A 22,149-nucleotide genomic window follows, 5' to 3' on the forward strand; every position below is an offset into this window, starting at 1 on the left:
ACTTTTGTAACAGGTTTTAAAAATTTACCGGTTTATGGTATAACCGGACCCAAGGGCTGAGCGGTTACTGGTTTTTTCAGTCCGACCATCTGGTCCGATCCGGTTTTAAAAACCATGTAGTTAATGTTAATTGGTTGTACTAAAAAATTGCTGACTAGACAAATATGATTCTTAAGAAAATAGAAACCAAACATTTGGAGTTAAGACCAACGAACATGGTTCAGACTTGATTTTTGTTCAACTAGAATGAAATGGCCTTTCGAGTTATGACAAAAAAATGGTTATAGTATGAGTTAATTCCAATGAAATGCAACTTGAATCCGTGATGAACCCTCCCTTCTCTCTACCCTCAGAATACAACTGTGTCTAGCATTGTTCCTAAAGTCTGAACTATGTTTGATGACATCAAGTTGGAAACATGTTCTTCCAGATGCTTCTTGGCATCCTGTCTGCCGACATTTGCAATCGCTAGCTTCTCTGGTGGCAATTCATCTTCCTCCTGAACCGCCTTATTGTATTTGATTGCCAAGTTCAGCATCTCCTGCTCATCATACAACATGCCAAGTGAATATAAGAGGGATGCCAAAATGAAGCTTCCAAAAAAATCTATGGAAAAAAAAAAGGATGTGTTGCTTTTTAAAAGATGCAACAAATAGGAGCCTGACATAGGATCTCATGGCAAATTATCATGATAAACAAAATATTATGATCATATGCATCTTGTTATCTAATAAATTCACTTCTTCTGTGGGTATCCTGCTGAAAAGATGTCGGGATGAAAAAAATGAGCATGCCAGGTAACAGCAGTGAAGCTAAGAGAAAAAAGCTAGGAGAGGAGACCTTTCCTTACCTGAATAGTTTGCTCATTAGTTTTGGCATGGGTATCAAACCGTTGTAGTGTCAGTCCATCAGTCCACTTCTTCTTATGTAAGTTGAGTAACATTTTCTCCTCAAGTTCATTCTTCCTGTAATTAATGGCTATCGAGTAGTAATGCCTATTCAATCCATGGATCAAAGCCTGAAAGAAAAGTTGAGACGAGACAAACGGGTTAAAATGCAAAGCACACAACAAAAGATAATATTTTGGACACAAGAGACATGCATCAAGTACTCACCTGAATGGGTGGTTTGTTTAGATGTCCTAGATTAGATGTTGTTTGCCTTGGCTCTTGGCCAAGCATCATAGTTTGTGGGTTGATTAAGCGGAAGGCATCAATCACCACCTTCCCTTTTACACTTTGGATTGGGTCAACCACCACTGCAACAGCCCGTTGGTTCAAGGCTTCAAAGCTCTGCATGAGAAAACTCCAAGTCAGTTGGCCAAGAATTAAATTACAACATTAGTAAACACCGTTGAATTAACAGCAACTCATAAGAGGGAATTGGGGAATTTCATAGAACATGCATGCCATGATAGGATACAATCTTGGTCTCAAAAGGCAAATGCTTCAAGGGCATAAAGCAGATCATAAGGCATTTTTGGGCAAGAGCACTGGGCCAATGCGCCTTGCATCACATAGATCACGAAAAGTTACCAAAACTCCCCCAAAAAATTCAATCACTGAGCACAAAGTTATGGCCTCTACAAGTTTTCACATCTCTTCCTTTTTTTGTGGATGGGCTAGGCCTCCATCTTTTTTCATTTATGCCATATCAAACATGGAAAGGCACCCAAAAACCAGTGGTAGCCAAAAATAAAATTGAACATAAAAGTAAAAGAAATTGAACCTAAAAATAAAAATAATGTACCATCTGGGTCAACAGGTCTCTGATCAATCCAAAAGTTTTTGACTAAGTACCCGGTTTGGGGTTAACCTTAGCCAAAATTGTTGCTTGGTGACAGTTCAACCACCCAGGTCAATGATGGTTTGAAAACACCAAGGGAAACAGATAGTTTTGTTTTGCTGTTGGATTGGTTCATTAAAAAAATTGCTTTCTCTATTTGTTTTGTTGTTCTTTATCAGCACATTGTACAGTTTATATTTGTATTATAGTCCCTAATTAACTTATGAACTCAATTTTGTTGGATCATGGAATTTTTCAGCTTCCATTAGGAGATGACTCAAATGATGGCAAGTTGACACTGGTTCAATGGCAGTGCAAAAATACGAGGATTGATGTTCTTAACCTACACCTACAGTAATTTGAAATCAATTCCTTTCCTTTTTTTCTTTTTTTCTTTTTTTTTCTGAAACAACTGCTGCTCTAAAATTTCAACTTCTAAGCTTAAAAAACAAGTAAACTAATCCTGGCAGAAATTTAAGAATTTGTATTTTGAATTGTAGATATTTGGTGAAGACAGCTTTAATTTTCATGCAATTGGCTATTATGTCCTTTGGCACCACCATCAATTCCTAGCTTCATGATCACCTGTGTCTACTGGTGGCCTTTACTGCCTGAACTATTTCTTATTTCTCATATTGACATGACATTGCAGGCAACTAGTAGTGCATTCTAACAAATACATTACAGTATCAACTCTAAGAAGCTATGTCCTTTTTTATATGCATCTCTACCATAGATGATCATCAACCAGAATGATTGTGTGGGCTAGTTCTGCACCTTAGTGATGACATTACCAGAAGGTGAGGACAAGACTGACCTTGGCACTCAAATCCAGGTCAACTTGGCCCCTTTAGAAAGACAGTTCTCTTTCTGCAGAAATAATTTCTTTCCAACCTATTTGATCACTAGATATTTAAAATTAGTCATGCAAAACCCATACAAATAAAAACTAATTGAGGTGGTTGTAAAGAATTTGATTAAAATCTGGAATTAGACCATGAAGCCCTCAGATTGTTAGTTATTAATCCTGCATGAATTTAATAATCAATAGGGGTCAGACAGAACGTAGGAGAATCTCTAAAGATTAATGAACAAAAGGAACAGGTGTGCTGGGGGTGTAAAGAGGATAGGAAGCCTACAAGTTTGGTGAACAAATTGGAAGGACTGGTCAGAATTCAGAAGCTAAGGAAAACTTCTCGGTATCCTCCAGAGACTGTCCAAGGTTTGTTTTCTCCTTTTTTCAGTTGGCCTAAGAAGTGAGGGAAGACTATGTGGAAGTGTACTAGGGCAGTGATATGCTGGTCATTGTGGGAAGAAAGAAACTCACATATTTTTTTCCGACAAGGAAAGAACATTGGAAGAATTGTTAGATCGAATCCTTTTAAGGGCTGTCCACTGGCTAAAATCTTTGAAGTTGTTTTCTGATTTTCCTGTAGATAACTTGCTAAGAAACTGGAAAGAGATTGCTTCAATTGCTAGATGCAAGAGGGACTCTTAATCCGTTTTGGTCCCCTCCCCCCTCGGGCTTTATAAAGCTGAATTTTGATGGCAGCAGTGTAAGGAATCCAGGGCCCTCTGGGATTGGAGGAGTTTTCAGGAACGAGGAAGGGATTGTTATTGCTTTATTCTCTGGCCTTATTGGAGAAGGTGACTCTCTTAGGGGTGAGATCCTTGCAGCGCTTGAAGGAATTCGAAGAGCAAAAGAATTAAATATCAGCCGTTTGATCCTGGAAGGTGATTCGAAGGTGGTGGTTAGTTTGGTTGAAGACAGAGGACAGTGGCTTGTGGAACTTTAACAATGAAAAAAAAAACTGTTCTTATGGCTGGGTAGGGACATTGAGATTCAGTACAGCTGGGTGAAGAGGAGTGCCAACTCATTTGCGGATGGGTTGGCCAAGCAAGGAGTGAATAGGGAGTCTGTATTTTGGGCTAGTTTTTAATCTTTTCTCTTTGTACTCCCTTTGTTTTCTGTTTTTGGGGAGCTAAGATATTTTATCTCCCCTCTTGTATCAATATTCCCTCTTTTCTTTTAATTTAAAGAAGCTGGTGTTATCGATCAAAAAAAAAAAAAAAACTAAGGAAAGCTTCTTGCATTTGAAACAATGAGTAGGTCTCTTTTGTTCTAAGACAATTTTAAAAAGTTTCGAACAGATGCAATGAAGAAAAGAAAGAAGGATATTGTAATAGAATAAAGGGGAATTAAGGAGGATTAGTTAACACTGTAGTTTTTTTCATCAGTTATGGGAAGTGGCTTGGTCTTGGCTTTGGTGTTTGTTCTTGCCTGCCTGAATCAGTTCTTCAGCTTCTGCAAGAGTGGACTCTCAAGGGTTTGAATGTAAGGGACAAATTGCTTCGTTGGATTTTTCCAACTGCCATCTTGTGGGCTCTTTGGAAGGAAAGGAACTGCCGAATTTTTGATAAAAAATGTTCTGATGTAGCTTCAATTAAGATCAAAATTATAGGCTTTCTGTGTTCTTGGTTAACTGTACAAAGGGCTTTCAATGGTTTCCAGCTTTTATCTTTTTTGCAACCTGGGCCTTTTATTCACTGAATTCTCAGGTCTTTTTTGTGTATTCCCAATGTAAAAGCTGTCATTGTACATGGGCTGATGTATTTGGTTTTCTTTCTTTTGCAGTATAATACTTTACCTTAAAAAAAAAAAGATAAAAAAAGACTAAATTGAGATTAATAACTAAATATATAAGATGTGAAAAACTGATAAAATGTATACAATAGAGCCTAATGGTCAACATCATTAAGTTTCTATAGAAGTTAGCACCCAAAGATAGAGTCAAAATCTTCAATTGTGGAGTCAGCACCAAAGTATAAACATTGTAAAAACAATTCAACATTCATTAATTCAATCAATGCCCGAAAAGAATGTTTACATGGGTTCATACGCACACCCACCCACCCACCTAAATAATGAAATTAGAAAAAAGAAATACTTGCTAGAATATTGTAAATACCCCAAATATTCAACAACTTGAGGATCGGGATTTGATTGGGATTGAGTCTTTTCATCTTTTGCTTATCACATTGGGTCCACTTAGAGGTGTAAATCGGGCCATGCTGTCCCAACCCGCAGGCCTTCCTGGGCCGTGCCGCCCTCCCTGGGATAACTTGGGGGGTTGGCCCGGCCCGGCCCATGGCCCAAGCCCATGCGGGTCCATGCCATGCCGCGGGCCAGGCTGGGCCATGGACTGGACCAAAGCTATTTATTTAAATAATTTGAAAAAAAACTTAAAATTTTAATTTTATATGAATTTTGATGTATACAATTGATTATATATACAATAATTAAATAAATTAATATAATAAAATTGAATATAGTTGTTTATTTTATTAATATATTATCTACTATATATTATTATATACTTATAATTTATATAAATATATTATACATTATATATAAATATATAAATAATATATATGGGCCATGTTGGGCGACACAACCCACTCGGTCGTACTGTGCCGGCCTGGCCCACGGACCTAAAACCCTAAACCCAGCACGACCCACATGATCACGCCAAGCCTGGCACAGCTTACGTGCCGTAGTGCAGGGCCGCGGGCGACACAGGCCGATTTACACGAATCCGGATCTCCTGCCCACGAGAACCTTGCTCACGTTTATCGCAACCACACGGAGAACATCTCATCCTTTGCATAGTATTATGTAGGGGGAGATGTTCCCAATTCACGGGGGGTAGTGTGTTGTGGGCAGACGGGGGCAGGAGATCCGGATTCTGGTACACCTCTAGGTCCACTTGCGTGGACAACCAACTTTGTGGGCTTGCTGGAAAAGGATCAATGTTGTGGGCCTTTGGACCAACTCAACAATTTATTGGGCTTGGACTTGTCAAGAAATATTTGTAGGCCCAAGAAATTCAATTGGGTTTACATGCATTTGTGAAAAATCTGGTTATTGGCCCAATATGAAAGCAATTGGAAGACTCATAAAGATCTAGAGGAAGGCATGAGTTTTACTTCCCTTCGCCAACATTTGGCTCTGCATTATTTTGCCTATACAGATTTCCAAATGTGCTACGTAGTTGTACACTATTAATTATTGACAAATTCAAGTTGTAGTAAAGCAAAATCTCAAATTTGTTTATTGCTACTCACAATGCTTCAATGAGATGGTTAAAATTTCAATATCTATTTTTAGGGCATTTTATGGTTTTGGGAGTTGCGCTTGCTTTGAGGCTTTGCACATTTGCCTCTATGCATACGCCTTGTACACCTTTTAATAAACAATACATTACCATTTTCGAAAAAAAAAAAAGAAAATATAGATGGCTAAAATTTCAGTTTACCCATCCATTTTGTAGACAATTAACTACTGCAACAAAGCACCTAAACCCTTCCCATAATTTTGTTCAAATGTAGCCATAGGACTTGGAACCATGATTGCTAACCATTAGAAAAAGGTATTAATGTATTATGAATTTATGATTTATGATCTGACATGATCATTTTTGAAGCATAGATTCTAGAATTTCCTTGAAATACTATAAAAATGTTTCTCAAATGCAATAAATATGAATTACAACATGATGAATGAAGGCATAGCAAATTGAAATTGAAAAGAACTTTCTGAACACTTGAAATCTAATTAAGTCTCAGCAAAAGAAATTGAAAAAAAAATCCAGAACTCCTGAAATTAAAAAGTTCTTCCAGAGTTGTTTCTTGATTATAAATCAATTACCTCTCTGAGATCACATCTAAATCACATGATCTTGGGCTTGTAAGAAACTAAGTGACCTTCCAAATGGCACCAAAAATAAGGTGTTTACACACTTTTCAACATGCTAAATATTGGCCCTGAGGACCACTCAACGGTTGATAAACAATTATCCAAAACAAGATGTCCAAAGAGATAACTACCTGTTGTGTATTGATGTCCACACCTGAAAGCCAGCACCCAAATCCAGGATGTGAATGGTACCACCCAACTACCATCTCTGGTCTGTGATGCCAAGAAAAAATGAAAGGGAGAAAAGCAGGTAAAACTTATGTAAGACCAGGTTTGTTATATACAGATATATAAAAAGAAATTGAAATTAATAAAGTAAAAGGAACGGGAAAATCAATGACCGATGAACAATCTATCAGTCTGGAGCAGAATTTGCGTGGGGGCAAGTTAAGGGCCAAAGCAAACCTAAACAAGAATATCGAATTGTCAATTACTTAGCCAAACCAACTCTTAAATCAACCTAGAGCCTATCCAAATCTAATTATATAATCCTAACCCAGCAGGGATAAGGTTAGGATAGGTCATTTAGGCCTGGATTACAATGTCACACAACTCATTCTAGACTGCAACTTAACAAGTATATGGTAATTGGAATCACATCCTTACATTTTCTGTCAAGAAAGCAAAGATTTTCTTTTCTTTTTTTTTGGAAAGGTAAGGTATTGTATTAATGACATCATGTATCAAAAAGATTACATCAGCACCTATGACCTATGTATGCCAAGGCACCATACAATCAGTAGTAAGAAGTATCAGTAACTATATCTGTTTACAAACAAACTTTCACTTAAAAAAGAAAAAAGAAAAAGAAAACAATGAGCTATAACTAACACCTCCAAAGCATTTGGGCATCGACTTGTTATTTTTTTATCAATAAAACTTATTATCATATATTGGCAGAAAATTTTCTTTGTTGATGAGAACAACACAAAAAGCCTTGTCCTAATTATATGTGCAGAGCAACAAAAATCTTGTTTTACCATTCCACTCTATATAGGGCCATATCTATGTTTAAATTTTGAGTTGCCAAATCATTTCTCACTATCTTAACTCATACTTTTGCAGCCTGACCTGCATCAGATTACTTCTTCCTACTAGATTAGTAGGTGGTCTTCCATGGAAATGCCTAATCCATCTTAGATTCTTAGTCTACTTTCCTTCATTTAATCATCTAGAGGCTACTCCTAGAACCCCATGAATGCACTCATTTATTTTGTAGTTTTGTCACTAATCCATCTCAACATGAAGTTGCTGTTTTATTTAATTGAAGAGAGAGAGAGAGAGAATAGAAAATTAAAAAAAAAAAAGAAAGAAAACTCTCTATACTTCTATTCTTTCTTTCTTTTTTTCTTCTTCTTCCCTAAAAATCCTTTGATCTTTTAAATTTCTATAGTAAAACATCAAAACAAAGCATAAACCCGTTGATCTTTTATAATAGAATGTATTAACACACGTTAATAAGATATACCAATATAAATCATATTATAATAAGGCACCCATCTTGTCATTTTTGTCGCCTAGGCAGGTGCTTAGTTGCCTAGGCATGCGCCTAGTCACTTAGACGGGTGCCTAGTTACTATAAGTAAAGGCGTTTGGGTAAGGCACCCAGCCAAGGGTGCGCCTAGCCACTAGGCAACACCTTTACAACCTTTTTTTTTTTTTTTTATAAATAAACCTTGATAACTTTGTTATCAATCTAATAGCCATTTTATAAAATTTCCCCTAATCATCCCCTTTAACCTAATCAGTGTTTCACCTTTTATCAATAAAGCAATACATTTTGTTTTGGCAGGTAAGAGCTAGTATTAATTAAAATTATCCTTCTTCATCCACTGCAAAGAGTGTGGCTTAAGTACAATACAGCCATCAAGTGCTAACCAAATAAAATTGAAATTTAGTAGATGTAGTACTGAAGATCCAGGATCTTCATACATAGGTGGGATGTCTAGGGATGCGCATGGAACCATATTAGCAATATACTCTGGCCTGGTTGGCTAATGGGATCTCTGTAAAGCTGACTTTCTAGCATCATTACGAGGCTTGAAAATGTAATGGTAGAAGGGGGCAAAAGGTGGTATATGGCTTGGTTGAAAGAAGATAAAAGATCATGGCAGTATTGACACATTATGAGCGAGATAGGACATTTGGCAAGTGAGCTAATTCCATTTTCTCTTGGGTTCAAAAATCAGCACATAGTTTTGCTGATGCTTCGGCTAAACAAAGGGTGAACAGGGAACAATCTTTTGGGCACAATTGTAGAGTAAATAGAAAAATTGGGTTATGTGGTTACTTGCCAAAATATACTTTGTGATGCCTGGCAACTTGTATACAATACATGTAAATTTTATGTGCATATATTATGAAAATACCCAGTTGCCACCAAAGCATTGGGCCATGTATTATTTCACACTGATTCTGAATTGTAGCAGAGGCATTCCATTGAAGTCCATTAAATTATGTATGTGATCTATGGAAGCAAAGTGACTGAACTTCAAATTCAAGAAGTCAAAGTATCTTATTTATATGCTTTAACCAACTATACTATAAAAGGACATATATATTCAAAGTTTAATTAAATTTTGTAAGCCATGCATATTGAGAAATAACACTTAGCTTTGGTAGCAAGATATAGGCATAATAAATAAGTCTATATCCAGGATCTTTGGAAATGGAAAGTAATATCTTCATTTCCAACACCCATGTCCATGTTGGTATCCATATCTGGACATCATAGCACATGAACAACAAAATTGAAAAGTAGGCTAAGAAACACATAAGAACTCAATGAACTTGACTTTTTTTAGAATAAGTAAAGTATCAATTCTTTTTTTGATAGAAAAAAAGGAAGTACAATTCATTAAAGAGACAAGTACAACCAGAGGCTGTACAAAGGAGACCGGATCTGCTCCTCACACCTGGCGCCTCACACACACATCCTATCATACATTGGAACATCTCCGGTACTTATTATTATTCACGGGAGATGTTCCCAATGCACAGTGGATGTGCATGTGAGGCACCCATTTGTGAGGAGCAGATCCTGTCACTGTAAAAAGGAAGTACAAACATTCAAACCACTATCCCATTGGAAGATAGAGACTTCCAATATCAAAAAGAGAAATATAGAAAGAACTGTCAACTTTTAACTGTGCCAAAGACCAAGAATATAGCTTCCCCACAATTTTCTGCCATATTTCATCCTCTTGACAGCTCTTTATTTGAAATATCCTTAAGTTTCGTTCTTGCCATATCAACTAGAACACTGCACCTGGAATCAGATGCCATAAGATTTTCCCTTTCTTGCTTAGGCCTTGTAATTTCCAGCTGTTTACAAAAGCAACCACTGATGCTGGGCAGCTACTTCTGAAAGCAAAAATTCTAAAAATCCTCACCCAAATGTTGTGAGTGAAGCTACAGTGCAGAAATAGGTGGTCACCTGACTCATCTACACTGCTACATAACACACACCTTGTAGAATCAATCAACACACCCTCCTAATCGAGTTGTCTCTTGTAGAAATCTTATTCAGGTAAGCAGCCCAAATAAAGAAAGACACCTTTGAGTATTACATGCGTAGGGAAATCCTGCTCTTCTTGAATCAATTTATTATAGGAAGACTTCACCGAAAACTGGTCTTTGCTATCTGCTAACCACACCCTTTTGTCTGCTGCATTGAGGTCAACTTGGGTGTTATACAGCCTTTGTAAAAGCCTTCCAAATGGCTCAATCTCCCAATCATTCAAAGCCCTTCTGAAAAGAGGATTCCAGACAAACACCCCATTTTGTGGCAGGACATATTCATCCACTTTTTTCCTCCTTTTCTGCAGCAATTGCGAATAAATCTGGGAAATTATCCTTCAGCTTATTATTCCCACACCAACAGTCCAGCCAAAAGTTTACACTAGTACCCCTTCCCACTACAAACTTGATTTCCTTGCTAAAAGAACTGTAGTTTTTTTCAATTCTCTTCCAAACCGAACAACCATACGACTGATTTGCTTCTGCTGGGTCCCATCCTTCATTTCTTGAACCATATTTTGTTTCGATTACTCTCTTCCACAAGCAATTTCTTTGATGACCAAACATCCAGAACCACTTGCCTAGTAAGGCTAAATTCATTTCCCAGATTCTTCTTATTCCCATCCCTCCATTCCTTTTTTTGTTTGCACGCCTTTCCCCAATTTACTACATGAATTTTCTTACTCTCCTTCCATCCCTTCCACAGAAACTCTCTCATTTTCCTCTCAATCTTGTTGGCCACCCCTGCTGGAATTGGGTAAGGAGACAGCTAGAAAATAGGAAGGGAGGAAAAGCCATTCTTAATTAGTGTGAGCTTACCTCCCTTTGAAAAGATACCTTGATTTCCATCCAGCCAGTCTCTCTGCAATCCTCTCCACAATAGGTCTCCAAATAATCTTGGAATTACACTTGGCCCCTAAATGCATTTCCAAATACTTTAAAGGGAACTTTCCTACTTTAAACCCCCATGAGTCAGCCCAAGATTGCACATCTTTTCTTTTTTTGGATGAATCATGAAGAATTTTATTAAGATAAAGTTTAGAGTATATAGTAACCCAAGATTGCACATCTTGAACCTCTCCTACTGTTACCAGCTCACTTTTGTGTACATTCAAGTGTAATCCCGACACCACTTCGAACCACCAAAGAATTGCCATTGGATTATCAATTTGCTCCCTGGATGCATTGGCATTGCAGGAAAAAAAAACTGAATCATCTGCAAACTGTAATAAAGGAATTGCCAGCCTGTTTTCTCCCACCCCGAAACTTTCCAAAAAAAACCCTAACACTGCCAACTTCGTAACCACTCAAGGCAGTTAGCATCCTTATATAACTCTGCACTCCCAACTTTGTACCTATCTGGTATATTCAGAAGAACGTTAGATGACCTTGGGAATGGCATAAAGAAGATCTTCTTTCCAAGGTTCAAACTTTTGATACGATACACCCCATATTGGGCATATTGTATTGTATCGTTTTTGATGAATGGTGATGAAGGAAGATTTGGCCCGACCTCGTAATCACTCAACATGTGAAAAAAACAACAGCTCGGCACAACAACACGCCCGAGGCGCGAACTCCGAAAGGAGGAACCAGCAGTCTGAACTCCCTACGAGGAGCCCGAGCTCTCCCTTAGGCCCCGAACCTTACAAACACAAAGGGCATTAACCCGAACTGGCCTGCCCCATGGCAGTTTGGGACACACCTTTATCCGAACTCAAGACTTCACCTCGCTCACCACTCCAGCACTTCGCCCCCCAGGACGCCTAACTGAATAACTATACCATGCCTAACACCGAGGAAGTCCGTATCCAGCGGTGGCGCACCTGACTGACTCGGGATCTAACGCTTGGCAGCCACACTTCAAACGGCCAATTGCCACCACCACTTGCCACCACCATCTCCAGTTATAGAGGCGGCTCCGACAAGGAGCAGTGGCGGTTCTGTCCCAGCAGAAGGGATGACACCCGAACTGGCAAAAGCACAAAAGTAATCAAACCCGACCTGACAGAAGCCTCGGAGTGAGTGCGTGAAGTGGTTATAAAAGGCCCCCTACCCCCCAAGAACAAGGTATGTGAACTTTGTGCCATATGGTTTTGTCTTGCCTTTGAGAGAATACTAACTTGAGCTTCGGAGCAATCTCACCGGGTTCCCCCCCGGAGTTCCCTCATCTTCTCCGTTTCAGGTTCCCTGTAGCTCCGTTCAAAGGCAAGGCCGTCGACAGCTAGGACCGGCCAAATTGCGCACCATCAATTGGCACCGTCTGTGGGATCCGCTTCTAAAAGCCTCCCTCTAAAACTCTCATAACTTCCTCTTCTTCTAAAAATTCCAACACTCATGGCTTCTTCCAGCAATGCCGGACATGGCACAGAGACAAACACCACCGGGGAACAACTCCAAGTCCCCATGGTGTGTATCGGACAGTTCACCATCCCCCTTCCGGTGGATGGGATCCCCAGCTTGAATGTGCCACAAACAGTGGCGCCCGTAAACCTTCCTGCCATGAACGTCCCTCTTCCACTCCGTATCGAAACAACTTTTGTTGAACCAACTACTGTCCCATTGGCGACCCGCCAGAACCAGTTGGACGACCTAATGCAATGCATGCGGGTAATGCAAGCCCAAATGCAACAATTCTAGCAGCATCAACTCCAGCAGCACCAAGTACTACACCACCTCTCTCAACACCACTATTAGCAGCAGTTCCCCCAACTACCCCTAAACCAGTCACTACTTCCACCTCGGCACCCCGCTCTGAAGCCGGTTAAGGCCTCCCCTCAGGGTGGACGCCCTCACCGAGGAGAAGCCTCACAACTCCAAAACCCCCCTAATAGCCAGGCCTCATTCCCAAGCCGAAAGGAAAGGAAAATCACCCCCGCCTCGCAGCTCGCAGGCAGGTCGGGAACCTCGCCGGCAAAGTCAGCACCTCGGCGCTCCAAGCCTGAGTTCCCGCCCACAGAGAACTGATTCAGCGCCCTAGCAGTAGACTACCAACATTCCAAGCCCATCGAGCTCGGAAACACAGAGGCCAGTAGCGCCAGCACCAGGCCCACTCAACAACGAAGGCGCCGATGAAGTCGCCGAACTACCACCCATGTCCTGCCCGAGCTTAGAGGTAAGGAAGAGGCAAGCTCGGACGAGGTGAAAGCTGCCCCAATTCTCTCAGTTCCTTTCCCCCTCGCATCAGAACTCCTAGCGGTCCCCATGCCCAGAGACTTCAAACTCCCTCCTTTAGACAAGTATGACGGGTCCTTTGACTCCAACGACCACGTCGATGCTTTCCAGTCCCAAATGCACCTCGTTGTGGCTTTCACCACCACCTTCAGGGGGGTAGCCCGCACTTGGTACAGGAACCTGGCCCCCGGGTCGATAAGAAGTTGGGCCCAGTTCGTGCAGGTCTTCACCGCACACTTCGTTACCAGTAAGCGGTGCCCCAGAACCGAGGAAAGCATCTTCGGAGTAGTCCAGAGAGAAGGAGAATCCATCCGGGGCTACATCAAGCGGTTCAATGAAGCGTGATTGCAGTAACCGTGATTAGACCTCGCGGTACAGCTCGCGGCGACCAAGAGAGGAGTAACGCACAAGGTGCTCAAATGGCACATTGTAACCAGCCAGCGTCCGTGGCCGAATTCCTCAAGCTCGCGGATAAGTTCATGAGAACAAAGGAAGAAATCAACCAAAAAACTGAAGGCGGGGTCGAGAAAAGGAAAAGAGAAGGTGAGCCCTCCAACCCAGGCGACAAAAGAAACCTAGCCCGGGAGGCAAAGCCAAGCCAGCCGTCCCGAGCTCCCTTAGCAGTTCGGACGGATTACGCTCCGTTAAACACAAGACGGACCGAGATCTTGATGACGATCAAAGACGCCCCATACGTAAAGTGGACACCTCGCCTAAAGGGGAATCCAAACAAGAGAAATAAAAATTTGTACTATAGTTTTCATAGAGATCACGATCATAGTAGCGAATAGTGTAACAATCTCCGGGACAAGATAGAGGGACTCATCCGTTGCGGATACTTGAGAAATTTTGTACAGCATAATGATAATAATAATAAGGCAGGTCGGCAAGGGGAGCATGGAAAGGATGCCCCCGAATCCAGCAACAGACCGACCGAAGCGTTGCAGCGACAGCCTCCGGAAGAGAGGCCAGTTCGGGGAACCATCCATGTGATAGTGTGAGGTTCGATGGTAGCAGGATGTACTTCAGCAGCAACCCAGACATCAGTTCGCAAGGCAGCCCAGGAAGGATAGAACCCTCCAAAGAGGCCGAAGACAAAAGAATCGATCTTCTTCACGGAAGACGATGAGCAAGGTGTCCACTACCCCCACGATGACGCGCTTGTCATAAAACTAAGGATTAACGACTTCGAAGTCAGGCGCGTACTTGTGGACTCAAGTAGTTCGGCGGACATCCTCTTCAAGTCGGCGTTTGACCAGCTACAGTTGCAGAGAAGCGAACTGAAGCCCGCAAGCACTCCTCTTGTGGGCTTCAGCAAAGAGGAAGTCAGGCCCCTCGGGAAGATAACAATACCTGTGGAAGTCGGCACATGGCCTTGTGCGGTCAGACTCAACCACGATTTCCTGGTGGTCGCGACACCCTCCCCATACAATGCCATAATAGGGCGGCCAATTACGCATATTTTGCGGGCAGTGGTCTCCACTTACTATCTGGCAATGAAGTTCCCCACAGACTTCGGTGTGGGGGTAGCGTGGGGCGACTGGCTTGAATCCCACAAGTGTTATGTTGCCGCCCTGAAGGGAAAAACCAAAGCAGCCGACGACCTCGAGCTGGAGCGGCCTACGGAGCAGGGCGAGGAACGAGCTTTGCCCACAGAGGAAACGGTCGCGATCCCGACCTTGGATACGGATCCGGCTCGAACGCTACAGATCGGTGTTTCCATCAAGGAGCCTCTACGAACCGAACTGGTGAGTTTCCTACTTCAAAATTTAGATATTTTTGCATGGTCCGCGGCCGATATGCCTGGTATTGACCCTGGCCTTATAACTCACAAACTTAATACTGACCCTGTAATCAGACCCATTAGACAAAAGAAACACAACTTAGCCCCAAAACATTGAAGGGCAATCAACGAGGAGGTCGAAAAGCTCCTCGCAGCAGACTTCGCAAGGGAAATTCATTACACGAGCTGGGTAGCCAGCCCAGTACTGATGAAAAAGGCAAACGGCAAGTGGCGCATGTGCGTCGACTACACCGACCTGAACCGAGCTTGCCCAAAAGACTGTTTCCCCCTCCCCAGAATTGATCGCCTAGTAGACGCAACTTTGGGACATGAGCTACTGAGCTTCTTGGACGCCTACTCAGGCTACAACCAAATCAGGATGGACCAGTCCGATGAGGAAAAAACCACCTTCAAAACCGAGTTCGGCCTGTACTGCTACAAGGTCATGCCCTTCAAATTGAATAATGCTGGGGCGACCTTCCAAAGACTTGTAAATAAGTTGTTTCGACCCTTAATTGGAACGAAAATAGAATGTTATGTAGACGACATGGTCGTCAAGACGCAGTTCTCACAGGAATTAATACAAGACTTAGATTCTGTCTTCCAAATTCTGCGTCAATTTAGCATGAAACTGAACCCCAACAAATGAGTCTTTGGGGTCACCTCGGGTAAGTTCCTAGGGTACATTGTCAACCGGCGTGGTATTGAGGCCAACCTGGACAAGATAAAGGCCATCCTAGATATGAGGCCACCCCAAAAAGTAAAAGAAGTTCAAAGGCTAAACGGCCACATAGCCGCTCTGAGCCGCTTCATGTCCAAATCGGCAGACCGTTGTCTGCCTTTCTTTAAGGCAATCAAGGGCAAAGGGTTTGAATGGAGCCAAGATTGCCAGCTCGCGTTCGACGAGCTAAAGACCTACCTCGCTACTGTGCCAACCTTAGCCAGGCCCGAGGGTGAAGTCTTAGAACTGTACCTCTCGGCAAGCGACGAGGTGGTCAATTCGGTACTAATAAAAGAAGTAGATCGGGTCTAGCGGCCCGTCTATTATGTTAGTAAAATTCTGCAGGGAGGAGAGACGAGATACCAGTAGATAGAAAAGCTAGCATACGCATTGGTAATTGTAGCTCGGAAACTCTACCCATATTTCGAGGCTCACACCATCATCGTCTTGACTGACAAACTTCTGAGGCAAATCTTACTCAAGCCCGAGGTTTCCGATCGGCTGACGAAGTGAGCAATCGAACTCACCGAGTACGACCTCCAGTATAAGCCACGAACTGCTATTAAGGCCCAAGCCTTAGCAGATTTTATCGCCGAGTGCACGTTCAGCCTCAAAGCCCCTGGGCCAGTTGAGCCCGAGATCCCCAGTTAGGGTGAGCCCGAAGCTCCCAAGCCAATAGAGTCTGAACCCCGTGAAGCAGCAGCTAGTGTGGCATCTCTCCTGGTTAGGCCAAACGCGAACTGGGATGAGGAGCCATGAATCCTTCACGTAGATGGCTCCTCGAACCAGCAGGGCAGCGGGGCTGGAATAGTCCTATGCGGCCCGGGTGGCACGAAATTGGAATACGCACTACGCTTTGAGTTCGCGGCATCCAACAACGAGGCAGAGTACAAGGCACTGATAGCCGGGCTGAACCTAGCGCAAAAGGTAAAAGCAAAGCACATAGTTATCTGTAGTGATTCCCAGCTCGTGGTCAACTAGGTTACAAGCGAATACGAAGCACACGAGCTCTCTATGATCGCATACTTGGCAAAAGTAAAAGAGGCTCTACTCAACTTCCAGTCGCACTTCATCAGGCAAATCCCAAAGTCGGAGAACACTGAGGCCGATGCTCTGTCCCGATTAGCCAGCACGAGTCACAACACCTTGAGAACCGTGTACATAGAAGGCTTACCTCAGCCTAGCATTCTCGGTGGGGCAGAGGAGGTCGCTCCCGTCCTTGAAGCAGAGCCGAGCTGGATCGACCCACTCGCGAGCTTCTTGCTAGATGGAACCCTCCCTATGCACCACAATGCAGCCAAGAGGGTGCAGCGCCAGGCAGCCAAATACGTCATAATAGACGAACGGTTGTACCGACAGTCCTACACACTCCCCTACCTGCGTTGCTTGCGACCTGTCGAAGCCGAGCTCGTACTCTGCGACAATCATGATGGTCTGTGTGGCGAATACCTGGGGGCAAAGCCCTCGCCCAAAAGGCACTTCGACAAGGATTCTATTGGCCAACGATGAAGGCAAAACATGTCGAGCTCGTCAGAAAATGCGACAAGTGTTAGAAGCACGCCAATATCCACCATCAGCCTGCTTCCGACTTCAAGTAACTCACCAGTCCATGGCCCTTTGCGCAATGGGGCATCGACCTCCTAGGCCATTCCCGCCAACAACAGGTGGGAGAAAGTTCCTAGTGGTGGCAGTAGATACTTCACAAAATGGATAGAAGCTGAACCTCTAGCAACAGTTACAGCCCGAAACATACAGAGTTTCTTTTAGAAGAACATAGTATGTCGCTTCGGGTTACCTCGAGTACTGATCTCCGACAATGGCAAGCAGTTTGAGAATATCAAGTTCCAAGAATGGTGCGAAAACATGGGAATTCGTCAGAACTTCACATCGGTCGCACACCCGCAAGCAAACGGTCAGACAGAAGTAATGAACAGAGCCATCCTCCGCGGACTGAAAGCACGACTAGACCGAGCTAAAGGGTTGTGGGCGGGCGAGCATTATTTACAAGTCTTTGGAAGGTCGCCCCAGCATTATTCAGTCTGAAGGGCATGACCAAGTAGCAGTACAAGCCGAACTCGGTTTTGAAGATGGTTTTTTCCTCATCGGACTAGTCCATCCTGATTTGGTTGTAGCCTGAGTAGGCGTCCAAGAAGCTCAGCAGCTCAGGTCCCGAGGTTGCGTCTACTAGGCGGTCAATTCTGGGGAGGGGGAAGCAGTCTTTTGGGCAAACTCAGTTCAGGTCGGTGTAGTCGACGCACATGCGCCACTTGTCGTTTGCCCTTTTCACCAGTACTGGGTTGGCTACCCATCTCGGGTAATGAACTTCCCTTATGAAGTCTGCTGCGATGAGCTTTTCGACCTCCTCGTCGACTGCCCTCCAGTGTTCTGGGGCTAAGTTGCGTTTTTTCTGTCTAATGGGTCTGACTACAGGGTCAGTATTAAGTTTGTGAGTTATAAGGCCAGGGTCAATACCAGGCATATCGGCCGCAAACCATACAAAAATATCTAAAATTTGAAGTAGGAAACTCACCAATTTGGTTCGTAGAGCCTCCTTGATGGAAGCACCGATCTGTAGCATTCAAGTCGGATCCGTAGCCGAGGTCGGGATCGCGACCGTTTCCTCTGTGGGCAAAGCTCGTTCCTCGCCCTGCTCCGTAGGCCGCTCCAGTTCGAAGTCGTCAGTTGCCTTGGTTTTTCCCTTCAGGGCGGCAACATAACACTTGCGGGATTCAAGCCAGTCGCCCCACACTACCCCTACACCGAAGTCTGTGGGGAACTTCATTGCCAGATAGTAAGCGGAGACCACTGCCCGCAGAATATGCGTAATTGGCCGCACTATTATGGCATTGTATGGGGAGGGGGTCGCAACCACCAGGAAATCGTGGTTGAGTCTAACCGCACAAGGCCATGTGCCGACTTCCACATGTACTGTTATCTTCCCGAGGGGCCTAACTTCCTCTCCGCTGAAGCCCACAAGAGGAGTGCTTGCGGGCTTCAGTTCGCTTCTCTGCAACTGTAGCTGGTCAAACGCCGATTTGAAGAGGATGTCCGCCGAACTACTTGAGTCCACAAGTACGTGCCTGACTTCGAAGTCGTTGATCCTTAATTTTATGACAAGCGCATCATCGTGGGGGTAGTGGACACCTCGCGCATCGCCTTTCGTGAAGAAGATCGATTTTTCTGTCTTCGGCCTCTTTGAATGGTTCTGTCCTTCCTGGGCTGCCTCGCGAACTAATCTCCGGGCTGTTGCTGAAGTACATCCTGCTACCACCGAACCTCACACTATCACATGGATGGTTCCCCGAATTGGCCTCTCTTCCGAAGGCTGTCGCTGCAACGCTTCGGCCGGTCTGCTGATGGAAAATGGTATTGATATATTGTATTGTATTGTGTCGTTTTTTATGAATGGTATTGTATTGTATTGTATTGTATCGTTAGCTGACTAAAATGCCTTTTTGAAAGTTTTTCCATAAACTTAAGTTTTTAAGTGTTAAATACCCTTAAAATCAAACCCCTGCCCCTGTAAAAAATATCAGAGTAAAAAAAAATGTTTTATAGTATCAAAACACCTGATACTCATGTTCGTGTGTATTCTGTGTACCGATACTTTAAACCTTGGTTCATTTTAGGAGCTGAAGATCTAGTTTCCATTATGAAATAATGGAAAAAAGGACCAAGGACGATAACCTTCTTTACGAGTCCATTCAATAGCCATCTCATAATTTAAGCACTAATCAGATTCTTGTTACCAATGGGACCCAAATAGACAAGAATGATATCCACATCATGTCTTCATAGATCCAAACTTCATTTATGAATTATGAACAAGGGAAGTGATTCTTGAAGAGTTCATGGTGAAGGTTCAGGAATAAGTGGTGCTTTAGAAAAAAAAGGTCATTAATTATAAGTACATCGTTAAGAACATCGTTAAGAACAAGGTCACCTGGTGACCTTGTCTTATGGGATAAGTGCCTATTGATAGCATGAAGGTGACAATGACTTCAAGGTAGTATTTGGATCAAAGTCAAAAAAAAAAAATTAAAGAGATAATTAATGGAATAAAAACACTTCTAGACAAGATCCACTGTGCCTCACCTCCAATTCTAATTTAAGTCATCTATGTTTTTTGAATTACTTGTTTTGAACGTCAGAAACCAAGTCATTTCCATCCATTACTTTATCTCTTCTAAGTCCATTCAATGAGTTGTGATCCCATCAACGGGTATAGGAATATGACTGTTCCAATTGGCACTAGGTAGCGAGTAAGAGGAAATTCATGGTAGAAGACAAGTAGGCAATTCCAGACTGCAAGTTTACTATATGATTTTATAACAAAATATCATGTGGCCAAAAAATGTCTTTAGCTCTTTTCTCTGCTTATGGGTTCCACAATAAATTTGTTTTCTTTGGTCACTTATTCCCAATCGCCGGGAAAAGGATAACCAGAAGAGAAAACATGTTTCATGTAGAAAAAGATAAATAAATAATTACCTGCCAGTCTGCTTGAGCATATCGAGCATGGTAGTCTGGAAGACATGATCAACGGCCTCGACACTAACGCCAGTACCACTCTGGGGCATCGCGAAAACGTCAACAACACGGACAGTGTACTCGTCTACGAACTCACCCAACATCAAACCCATCACTTCCATCGGAACCCCTGCTCTTCCTATCCTCACCCACCAAATACTAACTATTAGGGTTTAAAATCCGCGATCCCACAATTAAATAGGAAAAGCAATAGAATGCAGAAAAGAGAGAAACCCTAATTAACAGATCCAGGATACTTTCTGCTGTATGTAGCTATTAAATAAAATAGAAGGGATTTACCATGCTTGAGCATCTTAAGGAGGGCCAGAGAAGAAATGTAGACCTGCTCCGACGTATCAAGCAGCGGAGAATCTGAAGGTGGGTGTCCCACCCCCAGCCCCCCTGCTGCTCCCGCGATCATCCTCTGTAATCTCTCCATTACTTCCTACTCCTTCTCTCTCTCCCTCTCTTTTCCCCCCTGGTCTGAAACTTGCGAATTTAAAATGGCAAATGCTATTTGAGACGGGAAAATCTGCGCCCCACATGCATATCTTAGCGTGCATTGGGACCATCTGCCAAATTGATGGTTGGGATGTGCTGTGGGGCACCCGTAGTCCGTAAATCGCGCTTGGGGCGCAGATGAGACCGGATCTGCTCTTCGTACATGGCGCTCACAATGACGGGAGATGTTTTCAATGCACGGTGCGATGTGCTTATGAGGTTATTGTGAGGCGCCATATGTCAGGAGCACATCCGGATTCATTGCAGATGTGAATTCATTCTAATTGGGGCGGTTATATCAGCATTCATATGTTTGATTACTTATCCTGCGCGGGAACCGTTGTATTAGAATCTTTTTTTATCTCATATGAGAGATGCTACATCCTGTCTAAAACCAACGGTATCGGGATAAAGAACAAGAATTTATGTCCTCCAAAGGGGTAAATTGGTGAAACCTCCTTGTTGAAATTTTCTCTGAAGTTTTTTAATGGCAATTATTGCCTTGAATTTTTTAACATAATTGCAAGTAGAACCTTTTGGTTAGAATCCTGAGAGAAAAAATATGAAAACATCAAAAAGGGAAATTTCTTGATTACTACCATGTATTCTAGGCCTAGTGTCACATTGGTCCCCAAATTTTAAAATGCAAAAATTCTATTTAAACTTTTGAAATGTAACAATCTAGTATTTGTTGTTAACAAGCTCATTAACCAGTTGTTAAGTGGCATTTAAAAAGAAAAAAAAATGCCCTTCAATTTTCTTCATCAACCATCTAAACGTTGATAAAAAATGAACACTGGTGACCCCAAATTTCCTGAATATAAGAGACAAAGATTTGGAATTATTCATTTTTTTTTATCAATGTTTGAATGATTGATAAAGAAATGGCACTCAAAGGGGCATTTGTGTATTTTCAAATGCCACTTAATAGCTAGTTAACAGACTGATTAACATGTACTAGATTGGCACATTTTAAAAATTCGGGTACTGAATTGTTGCATTTTAAAGTTTGACGACCAAAGTGGCATTAAGCCTAAAATACAGGATACTAATCGGGAATTTTCTCTATCAAAAATATACATGCAATTACTTTTGCCAAGTATATTTGTTTTCAAATTTGCCCTTCACATCAATTTGCTATCCCAAACCCTTCCTATCTCCTTTTCAAAATTGATTTATTTTTCATACCTAACTTTCATAGCAATTGATTCCCAAACCCTTGCCATCTCTTTTAAAACCCTTGCATAATAGTTTTTCAAATTTGTTATGTAATTTGAACTCGTATGCTACCCCAAACCCTTGCCTTCTCATCAGTGACAAATAAAATTCCGATGAGGTATTCGTTAGACGCAAAACACCAATCCTTATTTCTTTGAATTC

General features: G+C 42.4%; 1 protein-coding gene across 1 annotated transcript; it reads right to left on the reverse strand.

Annotated features, from left to right (window-relative positions):
• Positions 1 to 200: 200 nt before the first annotated feature.
• LOC148850404 (26S proteasome non-ATPase regulatory subunit 14 homolog) lies at positions 201 to 20,996 on the reverse strand. The gene is made up of 6 exons (XM_088945132.1): positions 20,569 to 20,996; positions 20,230 to 20,407; positions 6,673 to 6,754; positions 1,116 to 1,292; positions 851 to 1,018; positions 201 to 541 (listed from the first exon to the last, which is right to left on the reverse strand). Exons 1-6 carry the CDS (start codon positions 20,705 to 20,707, stop codon positions 350 to 352), a joined length of 936 nt encoding a protein of 311 aa, XP_088801258.1. The 5' UTR covers positions 20,708 to 20,996; the 3' UTR covers positions 201 to 349.
• Positions 20,997 to 22,149: the final 1,153 nt, after the last annotated feature.

This window comes from Nelumbo lutea, chromosome 5 (genome assembly GCF_056320005.1).
Source record: "Nelumbo lutea isolate HS-2025 chromosome 5, American lotus-T2T, whole genome shotgun sequence".
In the NCBI taxonomy this organism is placed as follows: domain Eukaryota; kingdom Viridiplantae; phylum Streptophyta; class Magnoliopsida; order Proteales; family Nelumbonaceae; genus Nelumbo; species Nelumbo lutea.